General features: G+C 35.6%; 1 protein-coding gene across 1 annotated transcript in view; it reads left to right on the forward strand.

Annotated features, from left to right (window-relative positions):
* Positions 1-18185: 18185 nt before the first annotated feature.
* Positions 18186-27312, forward strand: part of LOC131077847 (uncharacterized) — a 67900-nt gene continuing 58773 nt past the window's right edge. Inside the window, exons 1-2 of the mRNA XM_058015422.2 lie at positions 18186-18352; positions 18480-18562. Of these exons, the coding sequence (XP_057871405.2) occupies positions 18266-18352; positions 18480-18562 (170 nt within the window). The 5' untranslated portion in view covers positions 18186-18265. The remainder of the gene's footprint in view (positions 18353-18479; positions 18563-27312) is intronic.

Below are 27312 nucleotides of genomic sequence, written 5' to 3' on the forward strand. Positions count from 1 at the left end.
ACGATCCTACTTGCAACCACATTCCGTTCTTTGTTGAGCTCTTGTGCACATAAAATCTGAGAGCAAATATATCAAGCAAGATCAATGGAGATAGGAAGAATGGAGATCAAAACCCTATTGGACATGTGATGGTATAATCTTTGTGATTTCATTTGATTTGCATTGTCTTAGGTAATCTTCATATGTTATGGTGGATCTTTGTTGATTGTTAGGCTAGGGTTTTGTGGTTGAATTCATTTAGCCTTTCAATATTGTTATTATTGTTATCCATTTTCACCACACACACACACACACACACACACACACACACACACACACACACACACATATATATAGAAAGAAAAGAAGAAAAGCAAAAGAAAGAAGAGAAGAAAAATAAATAAAGCAAATAAGAAAAAAAAGAAAGAAAACATAAAAGAAAAAAGAAAAAACTGAAGAAATGAAGATGTAAATATGAATATATAAACAAAAACCTAAATAAGAAACAAGAAAGAAAAGAAAAAGAATATGAAAGAAAATAAATATAAACATAAAGGAGAATTTTAATAGCTAAGAATATATAAATAAAGCACAGATATAAGCGAGAATCAGTATAAAGCAAAAAAGGAAATATATAAAACAATAAACAAAGGAAAAAAAAGGAAAAAGATGGAAAAAAAATAATTATTATATTATATTATATAATATATTATTATATTATATTATATTATGTATAATATATATAATATATTATTATATTATATTATATTGTATAATATATAATATATTATTATATTATATTATATATTGTATAATACATAAATACATAATATATAATATAATATTATATTATATAATATATTGTTATTTTAAAAGAATAAAAATCGAATATCCGATTTCTCTGAGACAATAAAAGAGGACTGTGATAGCCCATGGGCTATTTTTTACCCACCGGCTGTGTGAATTCAAGCAAATCCGATATCCGATTTGGTGACCAAAATTTGCAAAAAAATCCAATAAAAGGTAGGATTTTTATTGTTTTTCATCGTTTTCATTCAAATTTTTGCATTTTTTTTTAATGTTTATTTGTTTTTTCATTCAAAATATGTTTTTTAAATGAAAACTGGGTTTTTTTAAATCAAATACAAAATTGTTCAAATTTGTTAACTAAATTCAATTGTTTACATTCAATTAGGTTAAAAATGGGGGATAATAGTGAAAACATTGATCAACCAGAACCGTGACAACCAAACCCTCTTGCACAAAACCCTCATTTGCCAAACCCCCCCTCAATTCAGGATTTAATTGCACAAAATTTGAGCCAATTGAGGGGGATTGCAGATGTCTATCGTAGGATCCCTCGCCTAAACCCAATGTTTGATCCCCTCACGTCCATCATAAAGATATAGAAACCGTCACTAAGGAGCACAATGATGCTCTTTTGTGGCAAGATTCTATGAGGGAACAATATGTGGATGGCTTGTCCTATAAAGAGATCAAGGATCTCGAGATATCCAAAGCCAATATCACCACATTGTTTGTGAATCCCTGCACTAGTCAACCCATAGACCCCCAAAAAACAAAACTTTCTATTAAATGGTGCACAAATGATGATATTGTGAAAAAAATTTGGGATCGTTGGTCGATGGTTTTTGATAAACCACCCAACAACAATCTTGATGTCCCTTTCCACTTCATCAAAAAATTGTATGTTGAGTTTGTTTTAGGAAAACATGTGAACTACTTTGACATCCAACCTTTCCAAGGTGTGGGTTTAGGTATGCCCCAAAATAGACCTGGGGTAGTTAGAGTAGTCCAAGGCCCATATGTCCCCCCTCCTCCTGTTGATCCCCCACCTCCAGTGCAGCATCTAGATATCATCTGTGAGGCGGCGTCATGGACCATATCGACTATTCAGTCTTTGAGTATCCTTTTGGTTTCTCAGGTTGGGGCAATAGTTCAGCCTTCTTTTGATGGTAGCAATGCATCTAGTGGCATTGACATATCCTCCTCGGTTCCACACGTTTGTGTGCCCCATAGTTGTGTCATGTGTGGGCACCTATGCTTGGGTCCAGTTGGACAGCCTGTTGATCCTCCTATGCACACTATAGATTATGAGGTCCATGAGATGCACGATGCACCAGATGTTATGACAGGGACTGGAGGATACCCTGGAGAGTCTTCACATGCTAGAGGCAAGGAGGCACCTTCATCATACGTTGATGATGTAGTGGTAGGATTTGTATTTTCATAGTTCATTCTATATTTTAAATGAATATTTATAATCTAGATTATATTAAACACTAATGTTTATTTACATGGCCTATTTAGTATTTGATGACAGAGGAGGAGTTGACACAGATCCAGGAGGGCACCTTGATGGCCATTTCATTTGGCCTTGATAGCTTTACGGCACATATATTATTACACCCAGTCGTTTGTGTTTTATTGTACATAAAGAAGAAGAAGAAGAAGAAGAAGAAGGAGGAGGAGGAGGAGGAGGAGGAGGAGGAGTGGCAGCTATTTTTGTCTTCCCAAGGCTTTCTTTTATTGAGTTTATATGGCAGCTATGTATGGAGATTTTGTAGTGAGCTATGGAATAATAGAAAAAGTGCAAGAATTTTTTAGAGACAGTTACCACCTACAAAGTGGGAAGGCATGAGAATATGATCCTGAGGGGTACATCAATGACCTTAGAGTAAGCAAGGTGAAAAGAAAAGAAGTGTTTCATGAACACAATGAATATGAGGACCCAATCAGAAATTGTTCACCCCATAATGCATTAAGCAATAGGAAAATGTGGGATATCCTCAATAAACTTGAGAAGGAAAGGAAACTAAGAGACCCTAAATTCAGGTGTTTTTGCTCAAATACTTCAAACAAAGCAATGAGGATGCACCACAAGCTTCATAATTTTAAAGCAATTTTGGCTAAATCACAGGGGGAGTCGTTTGGTCAAAAAACTTGAAGAGAGACCTATTTACAAGCCCCCAAAAGATATAGTATATGATAGAATAGGGAAGAAAGTCATGAGAGAAGAGCCTTCCATGCCAACTCCTTCTCAACCAAGGCCACAAGAAAGCCAAACTCCCCTGAGGCAAGAAAAACATTTTGAAATTGGTAGGGTCACTCCATCTAATTTTGTGGAGACTTAGGATGAGGAAGAAGATGACTCTGGAGTGCCTCCCCCTTCTCCTCCTTGAGATTCTTTTCAAGATATTGATTTTGTTGATGAGCCTCTAGATGTATATAGAACCATTATCCCGAGCACAATTTCTGAAGACGAAGTAAAAGATGAGAGGATAATTGTTTCCGCTCAATTTTTGTCTGATGATGAATTCATCATAACTCTAAAATTAAAAGTTTTTGGTTGCAAGACAAATTGAAAACTATGTCAAAAGATGAGATGGCACATTTTGACAAGGAGAATATAACATTACTCCAGATGAGGCCAAAAAAATGATCAAAGAAAGTGGTATGCTTTTGGTCCCGAGGTGGAGCATGATTTTTTTTGTTTTATGAACAACAAATACCCTAACTGGTACTGAGAGGGGGGGGGGGGTGGGGGTGAATCAGTACAGATAAAAACTTCTCAACAACTTATCAAGTTAAAACAATGATAACCGGTTGTCTTCATCACTGAACTTAACCATGGCAATACCAGTTAAACACAATAAGACTTCAGACATTTAAACCAGTAAAACTGAATACTTCAAATAACATTCAACACTTGATAACTACTTCACCAATATACACATGCATGTGTTGTATCAGTAATACCATAACCATTAGCTTTGCATACATATTCACCTAAACAAAGAATACTCAATCATCACATGAAAAATGCACAACTCATGACACACGGATTTTTCACGTGGAAACCCAAATGGGAAAAACCACGGTGGGGATGAATACCCACAAGCTTGTTTTTGAACTCTTTTGAAGCTCACTCTGTTAGGAGCCTAGTCTGGTTAAAGACTTTACAATAAGTTTATGTTAGGAACTGATCATGTTAAATATCACCCGGTTAAGGGATGGCTATATAGCTTGTTAAAGGTTGAAACCTTGTTAAAGGTTACCTTGCTAGAGGATTTGAAGAACTCAATGATCTTGAGTCACCTGGTTAGAGGATTTACAATAAGCCTGTTAAAGCTACCTGGTAAAGGAATTTTCCTACTGTTGAAATGGTTAGAAGACAACAGGTAAAGCTCTGATCTAATAACAACACTACATGCCAAGGCAGATCCTTTTCAGCTCCTCTACTCTGCAATCACACTCTGCAGTTTTCCACTCAATGGTCTAGCAAGTATCTCATCACTCGGATACAAACACAACATTTTCCAACACTTACAATAACAAACATCATCGACCTTATAGACAATAATTAGGTCGGTAGCATAAACCCTAAACCCTAAACATTTTAGGTTTACAATTACAAGCGGTCCAATCCTGACCGTCCAAACACTTTGCATAGAATAAAACAATCTCAAACAGATCACAAGTCATTCTGCATTTTCCATTCTTCACCACATATGGGAATCAGCAACCCACCACGCTCTCTTCACATACAGCTAAGAAGAATACATTTAATGAAATTGATCTTCACATGCACAAAACTGACGTGGCATCTTGATCTCATCCTTATCTCTTAGCTAACTCATCACAAAATGTCACCAATTGCATCGCACAAGCTAGATTGCCAAACTGAAAACCCTAGAGCTGAGACTACCAACCGGTAGTCACACTTAGTGAAACCCTGACACCGGTTCACTTCATCTCTTCATACCAGTTCACCTGTACTTATTGACATCAATGACAACATACAGTATCATCATATCAGTTCATCATATGCCAACATTTGGTACTCATGGCACTGGATTTAATCTTAATATAAAAGCACTGGTACAATGGGTTAAAGCCCCAAGCATTGATAAGCCTTGACTTGTGTATGGAGTACAAGAGAAAGTGGGGGATGCAATTGTGATAACATTAAAGGATGCATCAACTATTGAGGTGACCATAATTACAAATCATTCTTCACTCTTTGCACATGCAATAATAGAAGAACAGAGGCATGAAATTTTGAAAAACTAGCATGTAGCTCTCAATGACAATATTAGATTGAAAAGAGAGAATGCAAAGAAAGAATCTTCTTATGCCATCTTAATTGAACAATGGCCTCTTCCTCAGGGACAACAAATACAAATTGGGCTTGATGAGCCAGAGGGCATTTCCTCTATTTCAATTTGTTATCTTGAGATGATGGCTTACAAAAATAAGGCCTTAGCAATAGTAATCAAGAATAGAGATAAAGAATTGAATTTGGAAAGGGCCAAAGGAGATTACAAATGTCTATGTGTTAGAAATGGAACAATTTTGCATTTGCTTGACCAAATAATAAGTAAATTGGATGAGGTTCATGCCTCATACAAACATATTTTCCAGGTCCATAGGCAACTAGGAGACCTTGTTTCATTCTTTAAGCCTTTGAAATCCATATGGCAACCCTGGGCTACAACTTTGAAAGAAATATTATTGGTAGTCAAGAATTTGCCCTCTGCCCCTCCAATTATTGGGGCTACATGGAAATATCATAATATGATGATTAAGGAGATTTAACATGTGGAGGGATGAGAAGTAGCCTTAAAGGAAAAAATGAACTCTTTCAAGGATCTACAACACTGTATAATTCCTAAAATTTTGGATAAAGATAATCAAATAAAGGCTCTAGATGAGTGGAAAAGGGATTTTGAGGAGGCAGTGTGGTCATCAATGGATCAACTTGTATGGGGAGATCAAACTCAATGAGATATTTATTATTTAATCATGGATAAAATTTTGGAGGTTGATTCATTGTACCAAAAGTTTGTTGTTGAAGTAAAAAATGCATTGAATAAATTGCAAAAACCTAGAGTCTTCAATTGACCTATCGTTGCATAAGTTGAAAGATAGCATAAAGAGCATTGTACACTTGAGAAATAGCAACCAAAAAAGGAGTAATTATCTCTATCAGTTTTGTTTGCCATAATCATTTTTGTAGGTCAGCACTTTTGAAACTCATATTCAACACATACCTCTTGATGATAGTGCCAGTTTTAGCACAAAAATTTTGAACTCTCGAAAGGGACAAATTCTTGAAAATGGAGACACTTTAGCACCACTACACACCAGCCTAGGACTCCAATCTCAAGAAGTTATTATCTCAGTCGCCTTGTTATCTCTTTCAAGAATGATTTTTATCTTGTACCTATAAATATACCTCGGGCATATTCTATTGTAATGCAATTAAATTTTGATAGTTGTCCTACTGGTCTGAAGCTTGTTTTTTCTCCCTTGTGTTATAAAATGGAAATCAGGGCTAGTAGTAAAGGATTTTGGAATTTGAAGGGAAAATAGAATGCATAGGTTGTCTATTTCTAGTAATTGAAAGAAATTTTGAAGAGCTATGTTGTTTCATTATGATCAAGTGTACACATTATTTTGAATCAATGAAAAGAAGCAATTCATATTTTCTCCAATTTTGTGTTTGCATTATATGAATCAGTACATTAATGGTATATTGATTTGTCTTGTCTAATAGAGTGTGTGTAAATTGAGTTGTGCATCTCTTTTAACGAAAGGGTTAAACACTGCATCTTATTTACAGTAATGCATTTGCACTTAGTTGTGATTTTCAAGAAGATTTTGAATGTTTGTTTCATCAACATTGTATGTGAGGCATAAAACGTTGAATTAGGGAGATATATGTGAATGTACACCATCATATGTTATAGTTATTATGCAACTCGACTTTGTTACCCATGAATAGGCACTAATTTTCCTTTCTCGGTTGTTTCTAGGATCACTAAACCAAAATATCATTTCCTTTCTATTTGTAGGAGTATTTTTTAGTGTAGAAATTAGTCCCAATGGCTAAGTGAATGTTGAAAAGCCAGGATTATAGCCAGATTCAAGATTTTAGACCTTTCTTGGCATCTTTGTGTTGGGAAATATCTATTGTAATTTACAATGCCATGAGTATAGAGTGTAGTGAGTCATTTGGGCATTATTAAGGGAGACCCACCATGGTTTTATAGAGCCAAAAGTGTAGGAGATTTCAATCTTGTGACTGAATCTCGTTCATTGGCCAAATCCAACTCTGAACCTGAGAATAAGAAGTGGTTATCCTTTAGGGTTTGGGTAATCTATTGATTTGGGAACCAACATGCTCTTAAGTGAGTCATAGTCAATAATCTCTGCATGATCCTCACATTAAGACTAACTAATGAAGAATCTATCAAAACATAGACTAGCAAAACTGGAAAAGTTGGATGAAGAAAGATAATCAACCAAATCAAACTTGTGGGTAGAACAAAGAAGGCATAAAGCTTTACATGATAGAATCCTAAGGACAAAACAATTTCAGCTTGGAGATACTGTATTTTTATTTGACAGTGTAACATATGGAAATAAGTTTCATAAGTTTATGCATGCAAATTAGGAACTAAACCTATTTCATAAGGATTACATTAGAAGGATAATGAGCTCAATAGGCCCAAGCTCCAATTTGATAAGAAAGGGGTCAAGTACAAGGTGAAATCAGTTTTCCTTGATTGTGTTAAAAATGAGCTATGGAAAATATATGAGTTGAATGCAAGACCTAGGCTCAATGATGTGAGATTGACAAGAATTAGCATGCATAGGTAGTTTTAGATCAAATATGGATACATAAAGTATAGATCTAGAAAGGGGATGTAGATAGGGACTTCTATCTAAAGCCTGAACATTAGCACATAGGACATATGTGCTATGGGTGCCACTATCCTCAAGGTGTCGAATATAGACAACATATGTATTTTTGGGATCCAAATGTTGCTCAAAACCTATGCCTGAAGCTTGAAAACTAGTGCACGAGACATATGTATGTGGGGTGACCTTGTCCTCCACTTTTCACCTTTGCAAAAGTTGAATTTGAGTGTACCTATTTGCTTTACCTGAATCTGTATTTGTGTCTTTTGAACTTGCCACCTATACATTAAAGAAGATAAATTTTATTGTTGATAAGGGTTTTCCTAGGTCAAACCTTGAGTTTGGAATTAACCCTGTAATTAAATCGAAATTGAAATGGAAAGTGTGTCCTGAGAGGGCAGAGGCTAGATTTGAAATTGAAATGTTTGAATGGAAAAGATTAAATAAATTGATATTACCTTAAATTGATTATGCAATGCTCTTAGGATAAGTCCCCCATGTGTTGATGCAATTGTCAAATTGGTTGAATGGACCGAAATACTGAGAGGGAGGGTGAATCAATATTCTCATAGATTATAAAACTTTCTCACAATTTCTAAACCTTTTCCTGATATACCAATTTCGTCAACATGAAATAAGAAATGCAGAATAAACAAATAACATAGCCACAAACAAAACACTAGATTTTATATGTAGAAAACCCAAATGGGAAAAACCATGAAGAGTGTTAGCTCTCAAGACAATATAACTAGTTATATGGTGTTTACAAAGGGGTGGCTCACTACTAGATTACAAAAGCAGCTCACTGTCGAAATGCTCACTGCAATAGAATATAGTTGAACTGAGGAAAAATTGCATCTCTTAATGCATGAGGTCAGTTCTAGATTAAGATCAAATAGAAACTCACAAAACTCATAGCAAATTTGGTAAAGGATTACTGTTGCACTATCCACAATCACCAACAATAAATCTGATAAGGGATTACTGCACTACTTTGCCAAACCAATCACTTGCAGCACATCCGGTAAAGGATTACTGCAACACTGTCTACATTCTGACTCTTCTATATACTCCTTCGTTCATACAACTTCTTTTCTTACCACTACTTTTCTATCCACAAATATGTCATCTACACACTCCTTACTCTATTATACACACTCTACTTTCTATATCATGCTCTTCACATACTCTTCTCTGTTAATTTTCCTACACGCCTTTTATATGTATATATACGGGTAAGCTCTTACACCGAGATAACATGTCAACCAAACACAAATTATTTACATAATAATATACTGCTTAGATCAACATGTTATCCAATAAAGCCTCAACCAAAACATGATAACATCTCTTACACATTTCCTTCACTCAATTCATTTACCGATGCATACACCTTAATTACCAGAATAGAACAAAGGTCTACTGGACCCATAGACACAAACCCATAAGCACAAAACTCCAAGCATAGCAACTCCTAACTCCAAGATATAGATACCACATACCAGAACATAAATTATGATAGATACAATCATATATATCTAATATCGAAACTCACACAACTGATACCGAGATAGGATACAAACCAAAATAAGCACAACTCAAAATTTTGAAGATGCGGATCTTCTAGAAACGACATCAATAGATCATTTACGCCTTACATCACATCTCATACCTTTTCTTCCATTGATGCTCGACCAACAATACCAAAAGTTCTTCTAATAACATACATCGTCCGATCCTAATCAAATAACCAGGTTTGACAATAATGATAATATTCACACAAGTCTAACAATCTCTCCCTTTATCATTGATGGAAAAACATCTCAAAAAGAATAATGCATGAAACTTGAAAATCCCCCTTACTCATATGACTGATATCTCTGATACTCTACCATATTATTTTTCTCTCCATATCTCTATTCCTCTCCATTCCTCCATTCCTCTCCCCCTTTGACAATAATGACAAAGGGTTCCAAAAAAAAGAAAAAGTTAGAAAAATGTAAGCGAGGAAAAAAAAGAAGTTCCTTAACGGCTCTTCTTCTGAAATAGACTTGCTTGTACTTTTCCTTAAATTTCGGAAGAAGAACCTCCCAAGAAAGCACAACAAATTTAATGCTAATTGATAAACTTATGCATTCTACCAACAATCAACAACATGATAGAAACTGTTTAGAGCAGATGAATTCCGCTCATATTCAATCGCACTACTAAGCAATGCTGAGAAATGTTCCAATTTTGCTTCAATAATCTTCTTAACCTTCTAGAAAACACTCCCATAATCTTCTCTTTGCCTTTGCAATAATAATAATTTAGCCTAAAGAAAATTTACCTTTTTCCTCTACTCTCCATCCTTGTCACTCGAAATGTTAAATGACTTACCCAAGGAACACAACTCTTCTTCAACAATGTCAATCTTAGCTTGATGCTTCATTGCAGTAGCTAGCCATGAAAGACAGTACCGGTAAACTCTGATAGCACTATCGATACAATCTCTTATTTTATTTATGCATATAGATATAACCCTTTGTGCATCATTTCACTTCTCTAGCATACTCTACATACTATCATCATCTTCTACATTAATAGGTTGCACACTCAATTTCTCTGTGATTGTCTCAGATAGGGATTCCAGAAGCATATCACTAACATCTTCAATCTTGATATTATTCTGGAGAAAATGATCCATCGGGCTGCTCTCAATCCTATCTGCCTCAACAAAAGTAACTCACGTCTTTCCAATCTTCCTTAAATTCCATCTGCACTGCCAATGATCTCCAACAAATTAGACTCATCAATAGATTCATATGCTTTCTCTTTTTGCTCTGCAACAACCATCTCTCCCTTAACAATAGGAGATTATGGATCCTCAATCACAACAATTCCTTTCTCCTTCTGATCCTTCTTTTGCTTCTTAGATTCTGAGGCACTGGGAGGTACATTTTCTTTCCTTTTCCTCTTACTAGAGGAAGAACCTTCTTTAGCTGAACTGGTAGCAGGGGATACCGAACCGATACACCACATATCCAGAAATGATTTGAAGTACGCATTGCATGCATCCTCTCTCTTGTCCAATCCATTCAAATATCAAAAGATTTTCCTAGCAAACAAGACTCTAGATTCCCATATCACATTCTCCTTAGTCGGAAGGGATCTCAGACAATACATAGCTAAACACACAAGCGATGATCCAAACTAGAAGGGGTAACCTTGCTCTTTTGACATCTTGATATTCTCTAGCAACATATTTTTTAATAATTCACACAAATCGAATACTCTATCTTCCATAACAAGCATATGTGCCATGTATACAACAATAGTCGAAGAGGAACCTTCCCTATTTCTGAAATAAATCTTGTAGGAGATTCCATACACAACATGTTGGAATACAATGAACCCAAGAACATTGAGAGGGGGAGGGGTGAATCAGTGTTCTGTTGGTAACCCAACCATAACAGATAGTGTTGACATCAATGACTAAACATCAATGCAACACATAATCAATTCATCCATATTGCCAACAATCTCCCCCTTTGGCATTGATGGCAACACTAGATGTGAAAAACATCTAAGTACCAAGAAATGCCAAACAAGTCTCCCCCTATGGAAGACAACCAACAGTCTCCTATATATAGCTCTGAATATCAATAACTCTCCCCCTGTGAATAACATCTCTATAAAGTTATAAATTTATTTTTCACATCACTATCTCTCCCCCTTTGACATCAATGTCAAAGACCAGTGTAAGAATTGAAAGAATAATTACAAATTATTTTATCAGAGCTTGACCAATCTCAAAATTTCCAGGTAAGCTTTCTCTAGCAACTGTACATAGGTATCATAGCCAGTTTTGAGTGTTCCAGATATGGATACAAGTCCACTCAGTAAATGTGCTAGTGTTTCTTTCTCAGTGATCTCCCAAATATCCTTGTCAAGACATCTAAGATGAGTCTCCATTTGGATTTTCCATATCTCATAATTTGTTCCATCAAGCTTAGGGATTTCTCTTCTAAAAATAGTTGACAGTGGATTAGAAGTATTAGTTGCCATAGGATCTACCTGAAGCGGTTAAGCTTCTACAAAAGAGGACCAAAGCTCTGATACCAATTGTTGGAATACAATGAACCCAAGAAAACTGAGAGGGGGGAGGGGTGAATCAGTGTTATGTCGGTAACCCAACCATAACAAATAGTGTTGACATCAATGGAAAAACATCAATGCAACACATAATCAATTCATCCATATTGCCAACACAACATACCTCACAACATGATTGATAATTTTGTCGATAATCAATGCTCTCTGATCACCCATCACACTAGTTAGGTTTTTGACTTCCTTATTCTTTATAGATTTATTAACCAGAATAGATCCATTGTTGCATAAACCAATAATGGCCAAAATAATCTCCTTTACGATTGGATAGAGTTTATCCAACATGATGCAATCATTCTGCACCCAACTAAGAATTACTCTAATCACTTCCTTTTCATCAACTAGGGAAACTCAGTCCATAAATTCAATCCTTTATGCTCAAACTCCTTAAAATTTTGCAAATCTATGTCACTTAAACTCTTTTCCACCTTTCTGATCTTTTTAGGGTTAAAATCATCTAGACACACCTTCTCTACAATCTGAAAATCTTCACTACTAGATTCTTTGATGACCATCTTTGCTTCCATGACTATTAGCTTTACTTCTCTGCTCTTTGCTCTTCAACTACTCATAGCCTCTTTAAGCACTATTACCATGATAAAGAAAAATGATCTCAAGCATCGATACTTATCTTGCCAAAAATATCCTTTTAGGGTTTTGCCGCCAAAAGGTGTCTTGTCGATGATGTCAACAAAACACATTGAATTACTGGATAACGTTTACAACATAGTCATGTTGGACTAATGACATGAACCAACTTAGAAGAGGGGACCAAAAGATTTTCTTTGAGAATTCCCCCTGAGCTATAGCAATATGCTTAGTTACTAGAGGAAGAGGTGTCTGCATCAGATTCCAGTACACCGGGCTCACTTCCATTTCTTACCTCCTTCTTTCTCCAAACAAAAAATTCCTTTTTCTTTGATCCATTAGCCTTTATTACATTCTTCTCAGTAGACTTCTCCATGTTTTTATTTCTGCATTGATTAGCATAATGTCCAGATTGCTTGCACTTGTAACAACTGATGTTCTTTTGCATTGAATTTACTGAATGTGATCTAGATCTACGCTAATTAGCTTTGTGACCATAACCATTGCATATATGACAATATCCATGAAAGTTAATATTCACCTTATTTGGTCCAACTGGATTATGATTCTGACAGTAATTTTCTTTATGATTAAACCTCTTGCAATTGTAACATTGAATACTTCTACAATTTACAGCCTTATGACCAAATTTATTGCATTGAAAATAATATCCATTAAATGATGGGTACCTTTGTGCATTTGGTTGATGAACCAGTAGTCTTGTTGCATTAGTAGTCTGATTTTGGGTCTTGCTTGCATCTTTTGATTTCTTCTTTGCTTCTGCCTTAACTTCTTTTCTTTTGTCTTTGTCAATCTGATTTGAACATACACTGGTATGAAATCCAAGTCTAGTCTTGTCTATATGAGCTTTTTGCATATTGATAAAATATTCCAAAAGCCTACTGCTATCAAGAACTTTAATTTCTGCCTTCAACTTCTTCACTTCTTGTTCTAGCTTCCCACATTCTTTAGTCTTCAACTTGATTGATTCTTTTAGGGTTTCCTCTATCTTGTTCTTCTCCTCAATTTTTTGCATCAAGTCTTTAACGGTTTCATTTTCTTGCTTTAATTAATTGTTAACTTCCTTATGCCTCAATTTGAACTTCCAGATTTGTTCTCTCAGCTTCTGCACACATTCATTCCCTACCTTCACATTCTCTTTCAATTCCTCATTCTTGGATTCAACACTTTCTAGATCTTCAAGAGCTGTCCGCAATTCCTCATCCAACTGATATTCTCTAGTCATACTCATCAGTGCCATGATTCAACCAACAAGGATCTCCCTCAAGCGGTTAAGCTTTCAAGAAAGGGACCAATGCTCTAATACCAATTGTTGTATTGGTTGAATGGACCGAAATACTAAGGGGGGGGGGTGAATCAATATTCCCACAGATTCTAAAACTTTCTCACAATTTCTAAACCTTTTACTAATATACCAATTTCATCAATTAATCTCATCAACATGAAATAACAAATGCAGAATAAACAAATAACAAAACCACAAATGGAACATCCAATTTTATATGTGGAAAACCCAAATGGGAAAAACAACAAAGAGTATTAGCTCTCAAGATAATATAACTAGTTATATGGTGTTTACAAAGGGGTGGCTCATTACCAGATTACAAAAGTAGCTCATTGTTGGAATACTCACTACAATAGAAAATAGTTGAATTGAGGAAAAATTGCATCTCCTAATGCACGAGGTTAGTTCCAAATTTAGCTCAAATAACAACTCACAAAAATCACAACGAATTTGGTAAAGGATTATTGTTGCATTGTCCACAATCACCAGCAACAAATTTGGCAAGGGATTACTGCAGTACTCTGCCAAACCAATCACTTGCAGCACATCCAGTAAAGGATTACTACAACATTGTCTGCATTCTAACTCTTTTATATACTCCTTTGCTCATACAACTACTTTTCTTACTACAACTGCTTCGTTGTCCACAACTATGTCATCTGCACTCCTTACTCTGCCATACACACTCTGCTTTTTATATAATTCTCTTCACACACTCTTCTCTGTTAATTTTTCTACACATCTTTTATATGTATATATAGGTAAGCTCATACACTAAGATAATATGTCGACCAAACATAAATGATTTACACAATAATATGCTGCTTAGATTAACACGTCATCCAATAAAGCCTTGACCAAAACATGATAACAAAGTCAACCTCCACTTGATCTCCTACACACATCCTTCACTCAATTCATTTGCCAATGCATACACCTTAATTACTGGAATAGAACAAGGGTCTACTAGACCCGACGACATGAACCCATAAGCACAAAAATCCAAGCATAGCAACTCCTAACTCCAAGATATGGATACCACATACCGAAACATAAATTATGATAGATACAATCAGATATAACTAATATCAAAACTCACACAGCTAATATCGGGATAGGATACAAACCAAAATAAGCACAACTCAGGATTCCGGAGATGAGGATCTTCCAGAAACAACATCAATAGATCATTTATGCCTTACATCATATCTCATACCTTTTCTTCCATTGATGCTTGACCAACAATACCAAAACTGCTTCCAACAACGTACACCATCCAGTCCTAACCGAATAACCAGGTTTGGCATCAATGACAACAACGACAATATTCACACAAGTCTAACAACAATAACATGATAAATCATCATAAAATCCATCATGAAATCATAATCAAAGATGCCTTGATGTAGCTTTATACTCTTTAGACTCAGATTCTACTCTTGAAGTATTGCTCTTGAATTGAAATGATAATACTGTTATGATAATAGATGACGACGAACTAAATTAGGGGAGATGTATTATGTAGGGATTCCAAAGTAAAATCCTCTTTTGGCTGACTTAGAATTATTGTATTTTTTCACCGAGGATCGTTTTGGAAATGGTAAGATCGACATATTATCCTCTTGAAATTCTAGCCAAAAAGTGTCAAACAATGCTGCTTCAAGCACCATTGTCCTAACAAAATAGGCCCATATTTTTAGAGTTGCTAGATAATAGGGCCTTGATACTAGAAATACAATTTATATGAAAATATATAATATTTAGATGTGGAAAAAGGTGCATTGAACTTTGAGATGACATAAGACCCATTTATGCATTAAATGAAATAAGATAAAGAGTGCACTTAAAATAAGGCCCCAATTAAGAAAGTGTTGATGTTTTAAAGTGAAATAGGACTCACAATATTGAATTAAACATTAATTTAAATCAATAAAGGTCCTATAATGCATAGAGGAATGATAAATACTAAAATAAGGGCTAGGAGAGCATGAAATTAGATGCCCTAATTAAAGGTGCACAATATATGACTTTGCAGATAGCAAGTTTAATAAGTAGGGAAAAGTCAAAGTGCAATGGTTAGGACCCTATAAAATCAATGATGTTATGGATTTTGAAGAAATCTAGTTAGAGAGTTTGAATGAAAACATCCTATAGTATAGATCACTACCTCTAAAATTCAGCCAAAAAGTGTTAGTCAAATGTGCTAATTGACATAGACTATGAGTTTTCACTTGTTCAAATAGAACTATATGTCTTAGTTTGCTTTGTGCAATTTTGCAACTTTCGATAGTTGAATCTATAACCTGCACACAAAATAGAGGAAAAAATATTGTTGTATAGGGGCTTACCTAAGTCAAACCCTGGGTAGAAATTAACCTCCACTACAACAATAATGAATGTGTGTGTGTGTGTGTGTGTGAGAGAGAGAGAGAGAGAGAGAGAGAGAGAGAGAGAGAGAGAGAGAGAGAGAGAGAGAGAGAGAGAGAGAGAGAGAGAGAGAGAGAGATTACCCTTGGTAGGGTAGAGGGTGAAAATAAAGGAAATGTTGGAATTGACAAATAATATCTTTGCTATAATATAGACACAATCAAATCAAAAAACAACAAGAAGAAAATTATACCTTTTCTATAAAATTATTGCCTTGAAGCCTTCACAAAACTTGATGTTTCTTAATAGGAGTTAATGTATGCCTTCATTTATGGAGTAACACCTAAAATTGATCATGATTGCTGAACTTGAATCCTTGAATTCTTGAGTTCAAATTTCTCCTCAATTGTCTTGAGGACGCCTAATTGAAGTGCTCAATTGGAATTTTACTTGTGTGAATAGATTGTAGGATGTAGATATTCAAATGAGGGGAAGGAGTTGTATTTATACACAACTTACACCTTTTTGGGTTTAAATTTCAAAGAATGCTATTATTAGGGAGCACTTTCTTGCTCCTCATTTTCTTGACCATTAGAGGTTCAAATTCAGGCCCAAAATGATTGGACTAGGGCGCTAGGTGACATATTCTTGACATTCTGACTTGAAATCAGGGTTAATATGCATGGAATTGTGTTGGGCTTCCAAAATTGGCCATGGATTAAGCATAATCAAGGGCATGAGGGACAACCACCAAAGTGAGCTCAAAATGAGTGCGAAATTGTAAGAGATACAATTTATAACACTATAGACCTGTAGAGGAATCTAACAATGATATGAAGGTCAAATATGTTTCAATTTAGTCCATGTATGCAAGAAATTTCCTTCATTCTATGATATAATGAATTATGTATTGTCAAATCTGTATATTTGGTTAGAAATAAAAATAATTATAATACTGCATCAAAGGGAATTATCCTTATTTAGCTTAAATTACATTACAACATGATAATTTTGTCAAACTTTTGAGAAATTCACATAAATAGATAGAATAATCTAGTGTTGGGTATTTTCTCAAACACTTGAAAAAATCCAAAAAAAATTTAGTTGACATATTACATTTTACATGACATTAAGGTGATTGCCATGTGGGACTTAGGCCTTGGTAACCTTGTCTTTGAGCATGCTTTTAAGTGGGACCCTTCCTACAAAATATCCTATTTAAGTTCAGTTCTGTAACTAATGACATACATTGTCAAATTCTAGAACAAAGAGAACCACAAATAAGGGTGTTTTAGTAGACATGCCTCATGGAACACTTTGGGAACAAACTTCCTCGATCTTGAACAAGGGTGCCATTATGATGAGTCATCTAACCTTTAGCTCCAATAACAATTATGAAGTGATGGAAGATCAAGGTTATTTAACAGAACATTAAATATTTCTACACATGACAACCTAAAAAACCTACAATAAATGCAGAAAAAACAAGAAACACGACCAATTACTACTTTAGAAATAGCATGACATCAAAGTAATACAAACTAATTCCTTAATAAAACCAAAACTTTCAAATCTAAAGTGAGTAAATTTAAAAACCAAATTTTTATTTATTTATTTATTTATTAGTACGTGCTATAGGCAATATTATTGCATTAAGCCCAAATAATCAATTGTTTTGAACCAATCAAAAGTGATTATTATTTTTTTTTCAAAATAAACTTGATTTTTATATAGTTGAGATTTATATGTTTAATCTTTATATATTGTAGAGACTATTTATTTACACTATGATTGATTTAAAAAATTTGATGTTATAAGAGTGGATTCGTAAGAATTATAGATTTTTACATTTTTAAAAAAATTTCTTTATATTTAAAAAAAAAATCTATTTTAAATAATTTTTTATTTTTATTTATAATAATATAAATAAAGTTATTTTTCTCTATAGATTTATAAATTTGATTATTTTTTATTTTTCGAAATATATATATAAATTACATTTTCACTATAATATTTATATTATAATTATAAATGAAGTAAGAATTGTTAGTATAGTATGGCTAAATTCATCTTTTCTGATGATTAGTCCTTTCCCAATTATATGAAATCCTATTGTTTAACTTCCAGTCCAATCTGCCTCAAACTATGGAGAAGGGGTACAGATCAAGAAGGGAGCCCGGTGATGAGGACGAAGCCTTCACACCCATGTCTGATAAGAGGACAATTTACCTGGTACATCATACTATACCATCTTATCAATTTTTTGGCTCAGTTAGCCTCTCTTACCGTTTTATGCATTGGAGGAGACTGATATACAAACAACCTGTGTTTTAAAGTGGAAGATTATGGTGGATTATAGGTCAACGTTTTCGTCGTGCACACTGTAAGATTTCTCAACAGATTCTCAGCCTTGTGCGAGCAAAAACTAGCAGAAGTACACAGGTATGCTCAATTTATGTTAAATAATAAGTTATGTTTCTGTTATAGTTTTAGTACCCCTTAATGTTTTTTTAAACTGTCGATATGTCTGCTGATTCACTTCCATTTGAGGGGTAACATTTGTAAAGACAACGAGGGACATTTTATTTTATTTTTGTGGCAACCTTGCTGGATAGACAACAGTTTTATATGCGTCTATATGCTGTACCTTTACTGCGGTATTGGGTTAGTTTCGAGCACATTCTTAAGATTTACGGACATGGGTGAGGTTTGGATGTACTCCATAGTCATTGAAATACATCTTCACCACATGCCCAGAACAGTTGCCCTAATTTTTTTTAGAGATTCGGTCACCATAACTCCATATTCCCTTTGATCATGCAAATTTATGATGATTGCTGTTCTAGCTGTAAAAGTAGTTCTCTCATGGTGTCTATTGTGTTTCTGCAGTTCATTGTTTGTAAAGAGCAACGAAATAAATGTAAATGACAGTTCTAGAAGGGGAATTGCTCTTGTGGACTTTAACTCATTTCATGAAGGCACAACTTCACCACTTTCAAACAGAAGCAACTATTAATTGTTAGGATATAACTAGCGCTTGCACCCATAGGAGGTTCAAGGGATATGCTGATAGGAAATTAAAGGTAAAATTTAAATGTATTTGAAAAAATAAAGACTAATCAAGACTAATGAATGTATATTTAATATTTGAAAACGAAATGCAAAAATATTAGATTATATTTGTATTCTTACATATAAGAATTCTTAGCATTCTTCCCTGTAAACAAAAATGCCTATCAAATAAGGTCACAAACTCTTTGCAGTTTTACAGTTTGTCTCATCAACTTTAGAATTCTGTCATCCTACCTGCCAATTTCGATCCTAAGTACGTAGCGGAACATTCCAATTAATTAGTTGACATGTTTGGAACCCAACTCTATAGATTGTATAGTGGAATAATGCTTAAATCTATTTATGGCATTGACCTTTAAGTACCTTTTCTCAAAATGCTTGTAATTGAACAGAAGATAAGTGGAAAAGAGTTGCATTTTGCTTGTTCACCTTTTTGTTTCAGTCAATCAAAACCAGTTACGCTTAGAGTCATCATTCTAACCGAAACAGGGTAACTGTAAATACAGTGACAGGGCTGCCATGGGAGGTCCTGCTCTGGAAAAAACCAAATGTATAATTGTCATTGGTGGTCCTGCACAAAGCACATGTTGCATAAATGTCCACGTTGCTCACTCAGTTGTCACTGGCGGTTGTGCAAAAGTCAGCAGCGTCCTGCCTGAATGCAACAACAGAAATCAGTAATAATTGCAGAACATTCTCTTAAAACTTCTCAACAACCCAGATTCCTTTGGTCTACAAGTGGACACCTCTTTACCACTTTAATAAATATGAGGCAAAGGTTATAGGCTAAGAAAGGGAGTGTAAGATTGAGTGGGATGTATGAGTGGATGATTTAGCAGTAAAGAGTTGAGATAAATAATCAGCAGTATGATACTGACTTGAATACTCCATTGAGCTTGCTGTAGAATCTCAATAAGAAGCGAAAGGATTAAAAGTAGGTAGAAAAGAGGTGAGAGAATAATTAGCATTACAGTACGGATTTCATGCTCCATCAAGTTGTAAATGCCCCATCGTTGAAGGAAGGAGGCTGTGATTAACTGACTACCAACTGGCTCTTCAACATTGAGGTTCCCAAAGTAAAATCCCGGTTGTTTGCTTATTCCCTATTTGTTGTTAATTATTTTGTTATTGCTTAATCAGCAATTCATAATTTACTACTCAAAAGTTTAAACTATACTTTAAATCAATTCTATTTGAAGTTAATTCAAGCAGAAGCAGCAAGCATTGTTTCAAGATCTGCATTTGGTTTCATCTGAGAGCTTTTAGATTAAATTACAAATCACTTGGAGAAAATCATGCCCTATGTTGCATGTCGATCAACATCAGAAGAAAGTAATGGTAGAAATTATCTAGAAGTTTAATTGCCCTCTAGTGCACATCATTGCATTATATCAATGATGCAAAATGGTATAAGTGAGACTTTTAAGTTGGATTTCATCTTATGTAGCAATTCTGAACATCAATCTAATGCCTATACAAACACTTACTCTGTTATCTCTAAAAGAACAGTATTAGTTGTTCTGAGCATGAACTAGTTTACAATTTATATAATGATATAGAAATAATTCTTGCTTTATTTGCATTTTTTAATACGACCCTGTGATTGTGTTCCTTTGGGATGGTTTATCGTTAGCAACAAGCCAATATAGAAAATACTCGTTAAGGATTTCAATAGGTTCCATTTCTAACTATCATATATGAGAAGAATTTATGAAACTAGAAAGTATCATAACAAATAGAAGTAAGAATCTACATATAATGTGTCAACTATAAAAGACTCCAAATTGACTGACCTCTCTATGACATGTCAACACAAAATCTACTTGGGAAAATAAGTGAATCCATATGCATGAATTATGTATATGTCTAACAATAACCAGGTATAAGAATTATGCTTGATTAGAAGATCATAATAGCATAACCACTTACAAAGTCTCTAATTTTGTGATATCACCAAATTCAAACAGCGTATCCAAGTAACCAACCAGTTGTATAATCTGAAGCAAAGCAGTTTTTTCTTCATTTGATCCATCATCAAATAAGCTTTTATTAATGCATCTTTAATACAGAGGCAGCATAATAAAATCTCTTATAAGTGACGACATTTTGAATTAAGTCCTTTGCTCTTGTCTCATCAACATTGAGAAGGCAATGCAAGTTTATTTTCCTGGCAAAAAGAGTCAATAAGCCTTAAATAAGTTTCAATATCCGTAATGATACCAACCCAACCATCTTTTTTTTGAAAAAACTCAAAACCTTATCTATTTGCCAGCCTTGCAATGATCATTAATCAAACATTCATAGATAGCCATATAAGGAGCCCGACCTTCATTTGTCATGTTATTCATCAGTGCATGTGGAGAAGAAAGGTTTCTCAAACTAACAAAGTCTACTGATAATTGTAGTGTATCTCAGTTCATCAGGTTTCAAATCCTCTGTAGTGCTGCTGTCCGATGCCGAAGCTTCTTCAAGGGGCACATCTAGTTCAGTGAAACCTTATCTTCATATTTATTCTCCTTTTTCTTCTCCACACTTCCTCATGATTTTGCTCGAATTGTGTTGCGCTGTCAACTGTCCCAATGAGGAAGAATGGGCAGAATTTTCAGGAAAAATATGATGAAGTCCTGCCAATGCAGAAATTTGTAAAAATGAGATGAACCAAAACCAGTCTCCCTACAGCTGCTGCTTCAATCTATTCACAATAAATGGAAATTAGATATAAAAATATCAGGACTGTGGAGCAAGTAGATTTTTGAACTCAACACATATTTTTCATATAATGCAGATTTGACACGAATTTTTACAGCTGCAGTTGTAAGATGTGATGTGAAGCAGTGAATGAAAAAACTGGTGATTGAAAATGGTTTAGCGGCAATTTAATGACGGTTTAGCATTGTGAGACAGGTTTGCTGACACTTTATGGACTTCTAAGTCCACTTAGAGAGGCCTATCGGCTAATAATATATTGTGCTATGCTTATGATGGATGAATATGAATCAGTATTCAGGGCATGCAATGTTATATTTCCTGAATATGAATTTAATGGACGTGTTGTTATTATTGCAACAAGTATTTTGAATTTGGGGATTCATCCCATAGTGTGATGGTTAAAAAGTGGCAATGTTGATTTTACCACCAGGGTTCAAAGTTTCAAACCCTCGTTGGACCATTGTGTTCACAAGCTTGTGCCTTCACTGATCTAGTGTGCTTGTGGGTTTGAACCGTAGTGTTGATGCTGCTGGCATTCATGCCTGTGGTCCTTTCCCTTTCTGGATTGGTGTGCTCGTGGGCTCTGTGCCCCTGCTAGGCTACTATGCTCGCAGGTTTGGATGGTTCTGTGCGTTCACACCGGGGATGAGGTCCCCCAATTGTGATCTCAACTGGTGCAGGCCAGGCTAAAAATCTTGAATTCACTGATAAAAGAAAACCAAGTATTTTGAATTCAAATTGGAACCTTTCAAATTGTAATTGGCCTTATTCCCATGCTCATTATTTCAAAAATATCAGATTTGCACTTGAGTAGGGCAAACAGTCTTTTTGGGTGTGCACAAGCAAAACTATTAGGATTTTACTATTCACCGGGCTGGGGTGATTCATTCTGAGAGACTGGGATGATCTGGCCTATAATAGTAGTGGACATCCTGTTGGAGAATTCGCAACTGACTGTTGAACTCAAGAACCCTATTAAATGGGTCAGTGCTTGAGCTCCGAGACTCACCAGCTTAAGATCCAAAAAAAGACAATAGTCTGCAGGAGTGCCCTAGAAAGGGACCAGCTCATTTAGCTAAGAGAAGCCATCCGTATTTGAATCCTACACATGATGGGAAGGATAAAAAACTTCTTGATTATACTTGTGGTGCAGAGTGGAGGCTAATGCACAATCAGTGGCATCTTAATCATATTTTTCAAGGTTACTTTAATGAATCCTTTTCAACTTTGATATACTGCCTCTATCAGATATGCATTATGTTTCGTTTCTATGGCAAGGGAAAGGGTGCCAATGTTTAAATTTTTCTTCAACTTGTTGAAAATGTTACATGGTTGGTTGTTTGAATTTTTGAACAGCCAATCCTGTTAGCAGACTGGAATCTGAGGGTGTCTTCATGGAAATAACGAAGCTTGCTTTGTGCTTTAAGTTTTAGAGTTCCAGAGCACCTCTTTTCCATATTAGTTCTGTATTTGTCTAAGCCTTTTTTCAGTTTGTTTGATACAGTTGACTGGTATGAGTGATTTGCGTACTATCCTATCTGATAGAAAAGGCTAATTTATGGAAAGTTTGATACTGAGCCATATCTTCTCAGAATTAATGTATCTTCACCAATTGTGCTGGATTTGTAGGGTTATGTTATGTCTTGGTTAAAGATAATAATGCAAATCCGATTCTTAACCTTCCACAAACACATAATATTTGATTAACAACACTATCATCCCTAGCATTCAATTAGATTTTAGATAACTCAGTTTAAATTTAAATGTACTGTTTATACATCAGAAATATCATTACATTTCAAACAGACATTGACAGAAACAACTCGTAATCCTCTTGTTATAATGAACAACAAATAATAGATGAAATCCCAATCTCCGTCTTATTAGATTATTGGCTGTATATATTCAAATTGCTCCGCCATATCAGTAACAACAACATCAAATTCATACCAACAGCAACAGTAATACAGGAGAGTATTCACAGAACTATCAAACTTTGGAACTTAAGTTCACAGCAGATGGGAAGAAGATTGTCCTTAGAGGAACCTCAAATGGAGCTCCATTGGTGGTGACAGCCAAGAGAATGGAGAGAATCTTCCATAAAGGCCAAGTAGCATGAACAGTAAATTGTTTGATTCTTCCCACAAAGTCTCCATTAGGCAAGAAAGGTACATATCATGTTGATATTCAGAAAACTCTAGATAGGCATTGTGTAGTTTTCAATGTCATACCTTTGGGACTACCATTGGATATAGGGTTTCAGCATGCTATAGAATTATATGGGGCTAAACCTGTTATCACTACACCATACTGCCATCCAAGAGGGTATAAAGAGGAGATAGAGAAGGCTACCATAGAACTTCTTGACATGGGATTCATAAGACCTAGCTTCAGTGTCACGTCCCCTCCTTGATCGTTATATATATCCTAAATGAAACAATTATTATTATTATTATTAATATAATAATTACCAACGAATGCTTACTTGAAATTTATTTATTTATTAAATATTATTATTTAGTTAATATTCATTAATATTAACTAATAATAATATTTTTGAAATATTCAAATAAAAATAAAATTAATTAATTAATTAATTCATATTATATTATAAACATAATTATATATTATAAATATATCCATATGAAAAACAAATATTATCCTTAACACATGTAATATCTCTTCATTAATACTTAATCAACTAATAATGTTCTTATATTATATATTAATGTTAAATCATAATAAATCATTACCGTGAGATATCGATCAAAGAGTAAACAATAAAGAGACGTGATTAAGAATATGGTGCAGCGCTTGCAAAAGAGATTAAGAGTAGCGATTTGTTAATCAAGGGGCAATGGTCAACATCAAGGGACGACCTGGTTCGGGAAAGACACCCCCGTATGAAGGAAGATGACCGTTGCAAAGGATGGGAACCCATGCCTCCCCTCTAAAACAATGCGAGACACGCAATGGATTTCAAAGAATTGATTCAATATCAGAATGAGCAAGACGCTCATAAATAATACAAGGATATTTACAAGAATAGCAAGTTTCTAATAAGAAACTGCTGAGAAGGTCAAAGACGATCTGACTAAAATAGAATATACACTATTGAGCATTAATACTAAAATTAACATTATTTTAATATTCTATTACCCTCCCTTAATGCTCAATCTATTAACTACACCTATAGACCCCCTAAATTTTACAAATTTATCAGGACCAAGGGGCTTGGTGAAGATGTCTGCTGGCTGCTTCGCGGTAGGAACATACAGCAACTGGATGGATCCGTCTTCAACCAGCTGTCGAATATAGTGACAATGTGTTTCCACATGCTTGGTTCTTTCATGGAAGACTGGATTCTTGGCGAGTTTGAGCACTCCCTGATTATCACAGAACAAGGGAGTAGGACCTGCCTGGGAGACATGCATATCCGCAAGCATTCGTCGAAGCCAAACCGCCTCACAAGATGCCTTAACTGCTCCCCGATACTCTGCTTCTGTCGAGGAGAGAGCCACTGCCTGCTGCTTCTTACTAGTCTATGTGACAGCACCAGATCCCAAACTAAACACATACCTTGCTGTAGACTTACGGTCATCAACCGAACCTGCCCAGTCAGAATCTGTGTAACCACTGAGTATAGGATCAGAACTCCGAGTGTACAGAAGTCCATAATCAAAAGTGCCACTCACATAACGCAGCACACGCTTCGCTGCTATCCAATGATCAGCCTTGGGAGCTGTCATGAAGCGTGAAATGTAGCTTACTGCAAAACTGATGTCAGGTCTAGTGGCAGTAAGATAGATGAGGCTGCCCACTAGTTGCCTGAACAGAGATTCATCCACAACTGGTGAGGATGACTGAGCTGAAAGTTTGAGCCCGGGTTCCATAGGAGTAGAGGCAGGTTTGCAATCCTGCATTCTGAACCTGTCCACAAGACTTCTGGCATACTTGGACTGAGAGAGAAAGATACTGTGCTCAGTCTACCAGACTTCAACTCCTAAGCAGTAATGTAGAAGTCCCAAATCTGTCATATCAAAGGTGCGGCACAAATCCTGTTTGATGCCAGTGATCAAATGTGCTGAACTGCCAGTAATGATTAAGTTATCCACATAGACAACTACAAACAGAATATCATTACTAGAATGCTTGATATACAAGTTTGCATCAGATGGACTCCGCTGAAAACCATGATCTGTCAGGTACTTATCAATTTTCATGTACCAAGCCCGAGGAGCTTGTTTCAGACCATAGAGTGCTTTGACTAGTCTACAGACCTTCTGTTCTTGACCAGCAACCTTGAAGCCTGGGGGTTGCGTCATGTAGACTTCTTCCTGTAAGTCACCATTCAAAAAAGCACTCTTTATGTCCATCTGATGGACTTTCCAACTGAACTGGGCTGCCAAGGCAAGAACGAGCCGTATGGTACTCATTTTGGCTGTAGGAGCAAAAGTCTCCTCGTAGTCAATGCCTTCTTTCTGTGAGAACCCACGAGCAACAAGACGAGCCTTATACTTGTCTAGGGTTCCATCAGCTTTGTATTTTACTTTATACACCCATTTGCAGCTAATGGGCTTCTTCCCTGAAGGAAGATCAGAAAGGACCCAAGTGTGATTCTTCTGAAGACTCTGGAACTCAGCTTCCATAGCCTGTTCCCACTCAGGTATACCTTTAGCCTCTGAGTATGTCTGAGGCTCGAAAACACTGTGTATGTTAGCCATGAGAGCAAAATTGACTGTATGCTGCTGTTTGCTCTTATTACGGGAGGTTCTACCCTCAATGAGCTCAGTATCCCTGAGATCACCAATGGTCTTGGCCCACCATTTAGGCCGGAGAGTAGAAGTGCGAACATTTGGAGGAGCTGGAAGAGGCTCAGGATCAGGAACAGGAGCAGCAGGAGGAGGATTATTCTCCGGAGGGAACTCAGGTAGTGCATCATCGAAAATAGATTCTGCATCATCCCTCCCATCAGGCGAACCTAATGGAATAAGAACACTGTGAGGCTGATCCTCAGAACTCTGCTCAAAAGAAGGGGACTGAAAAAATCCTCTGTCTTCATCAAATACAACATCACGACTGAAGATAAGACGTTCAGTGTCTATATCTATCAGTCTGTAGGCCTTATGGTGATCACTGTATCCTGTCATCATGAGTTTCTGACTTTTGGAATCCAACTTGGAGCGCTTAGCATCTGGAATCCAAACATAGGCAACAGAGCCAAAAACCTTCAGGTGGCTGATCTGAGGCTTCCGACCAGACCAAACCTCTTCTGGAGTCTTCCCCTTAACAGCCTGAGTAGGAGAACGGTTAAGAAGGTAGACAGTAGTAAACACTGCTTCAGCCCAATACTTATTCGGAACACTCCTGTGTTGTAACATAGAGCGAGCCATCTCAACAACCGTACGATT

This window comes from Cryptomeria japonica, chromosome 9 (genome assembly GCF_030272615.1).
Source record: "Cryptomeria japonica chromosome 9, Sugi_1.0, whole genome shotgun sequence".
Taxonomy (NCBI): Eukaryota; Viridiplantae; Streptophyta; class Pinopsida; order Cupressales; family Cupressaceae; genus Cryptomeria; species Cryptomeria japonica.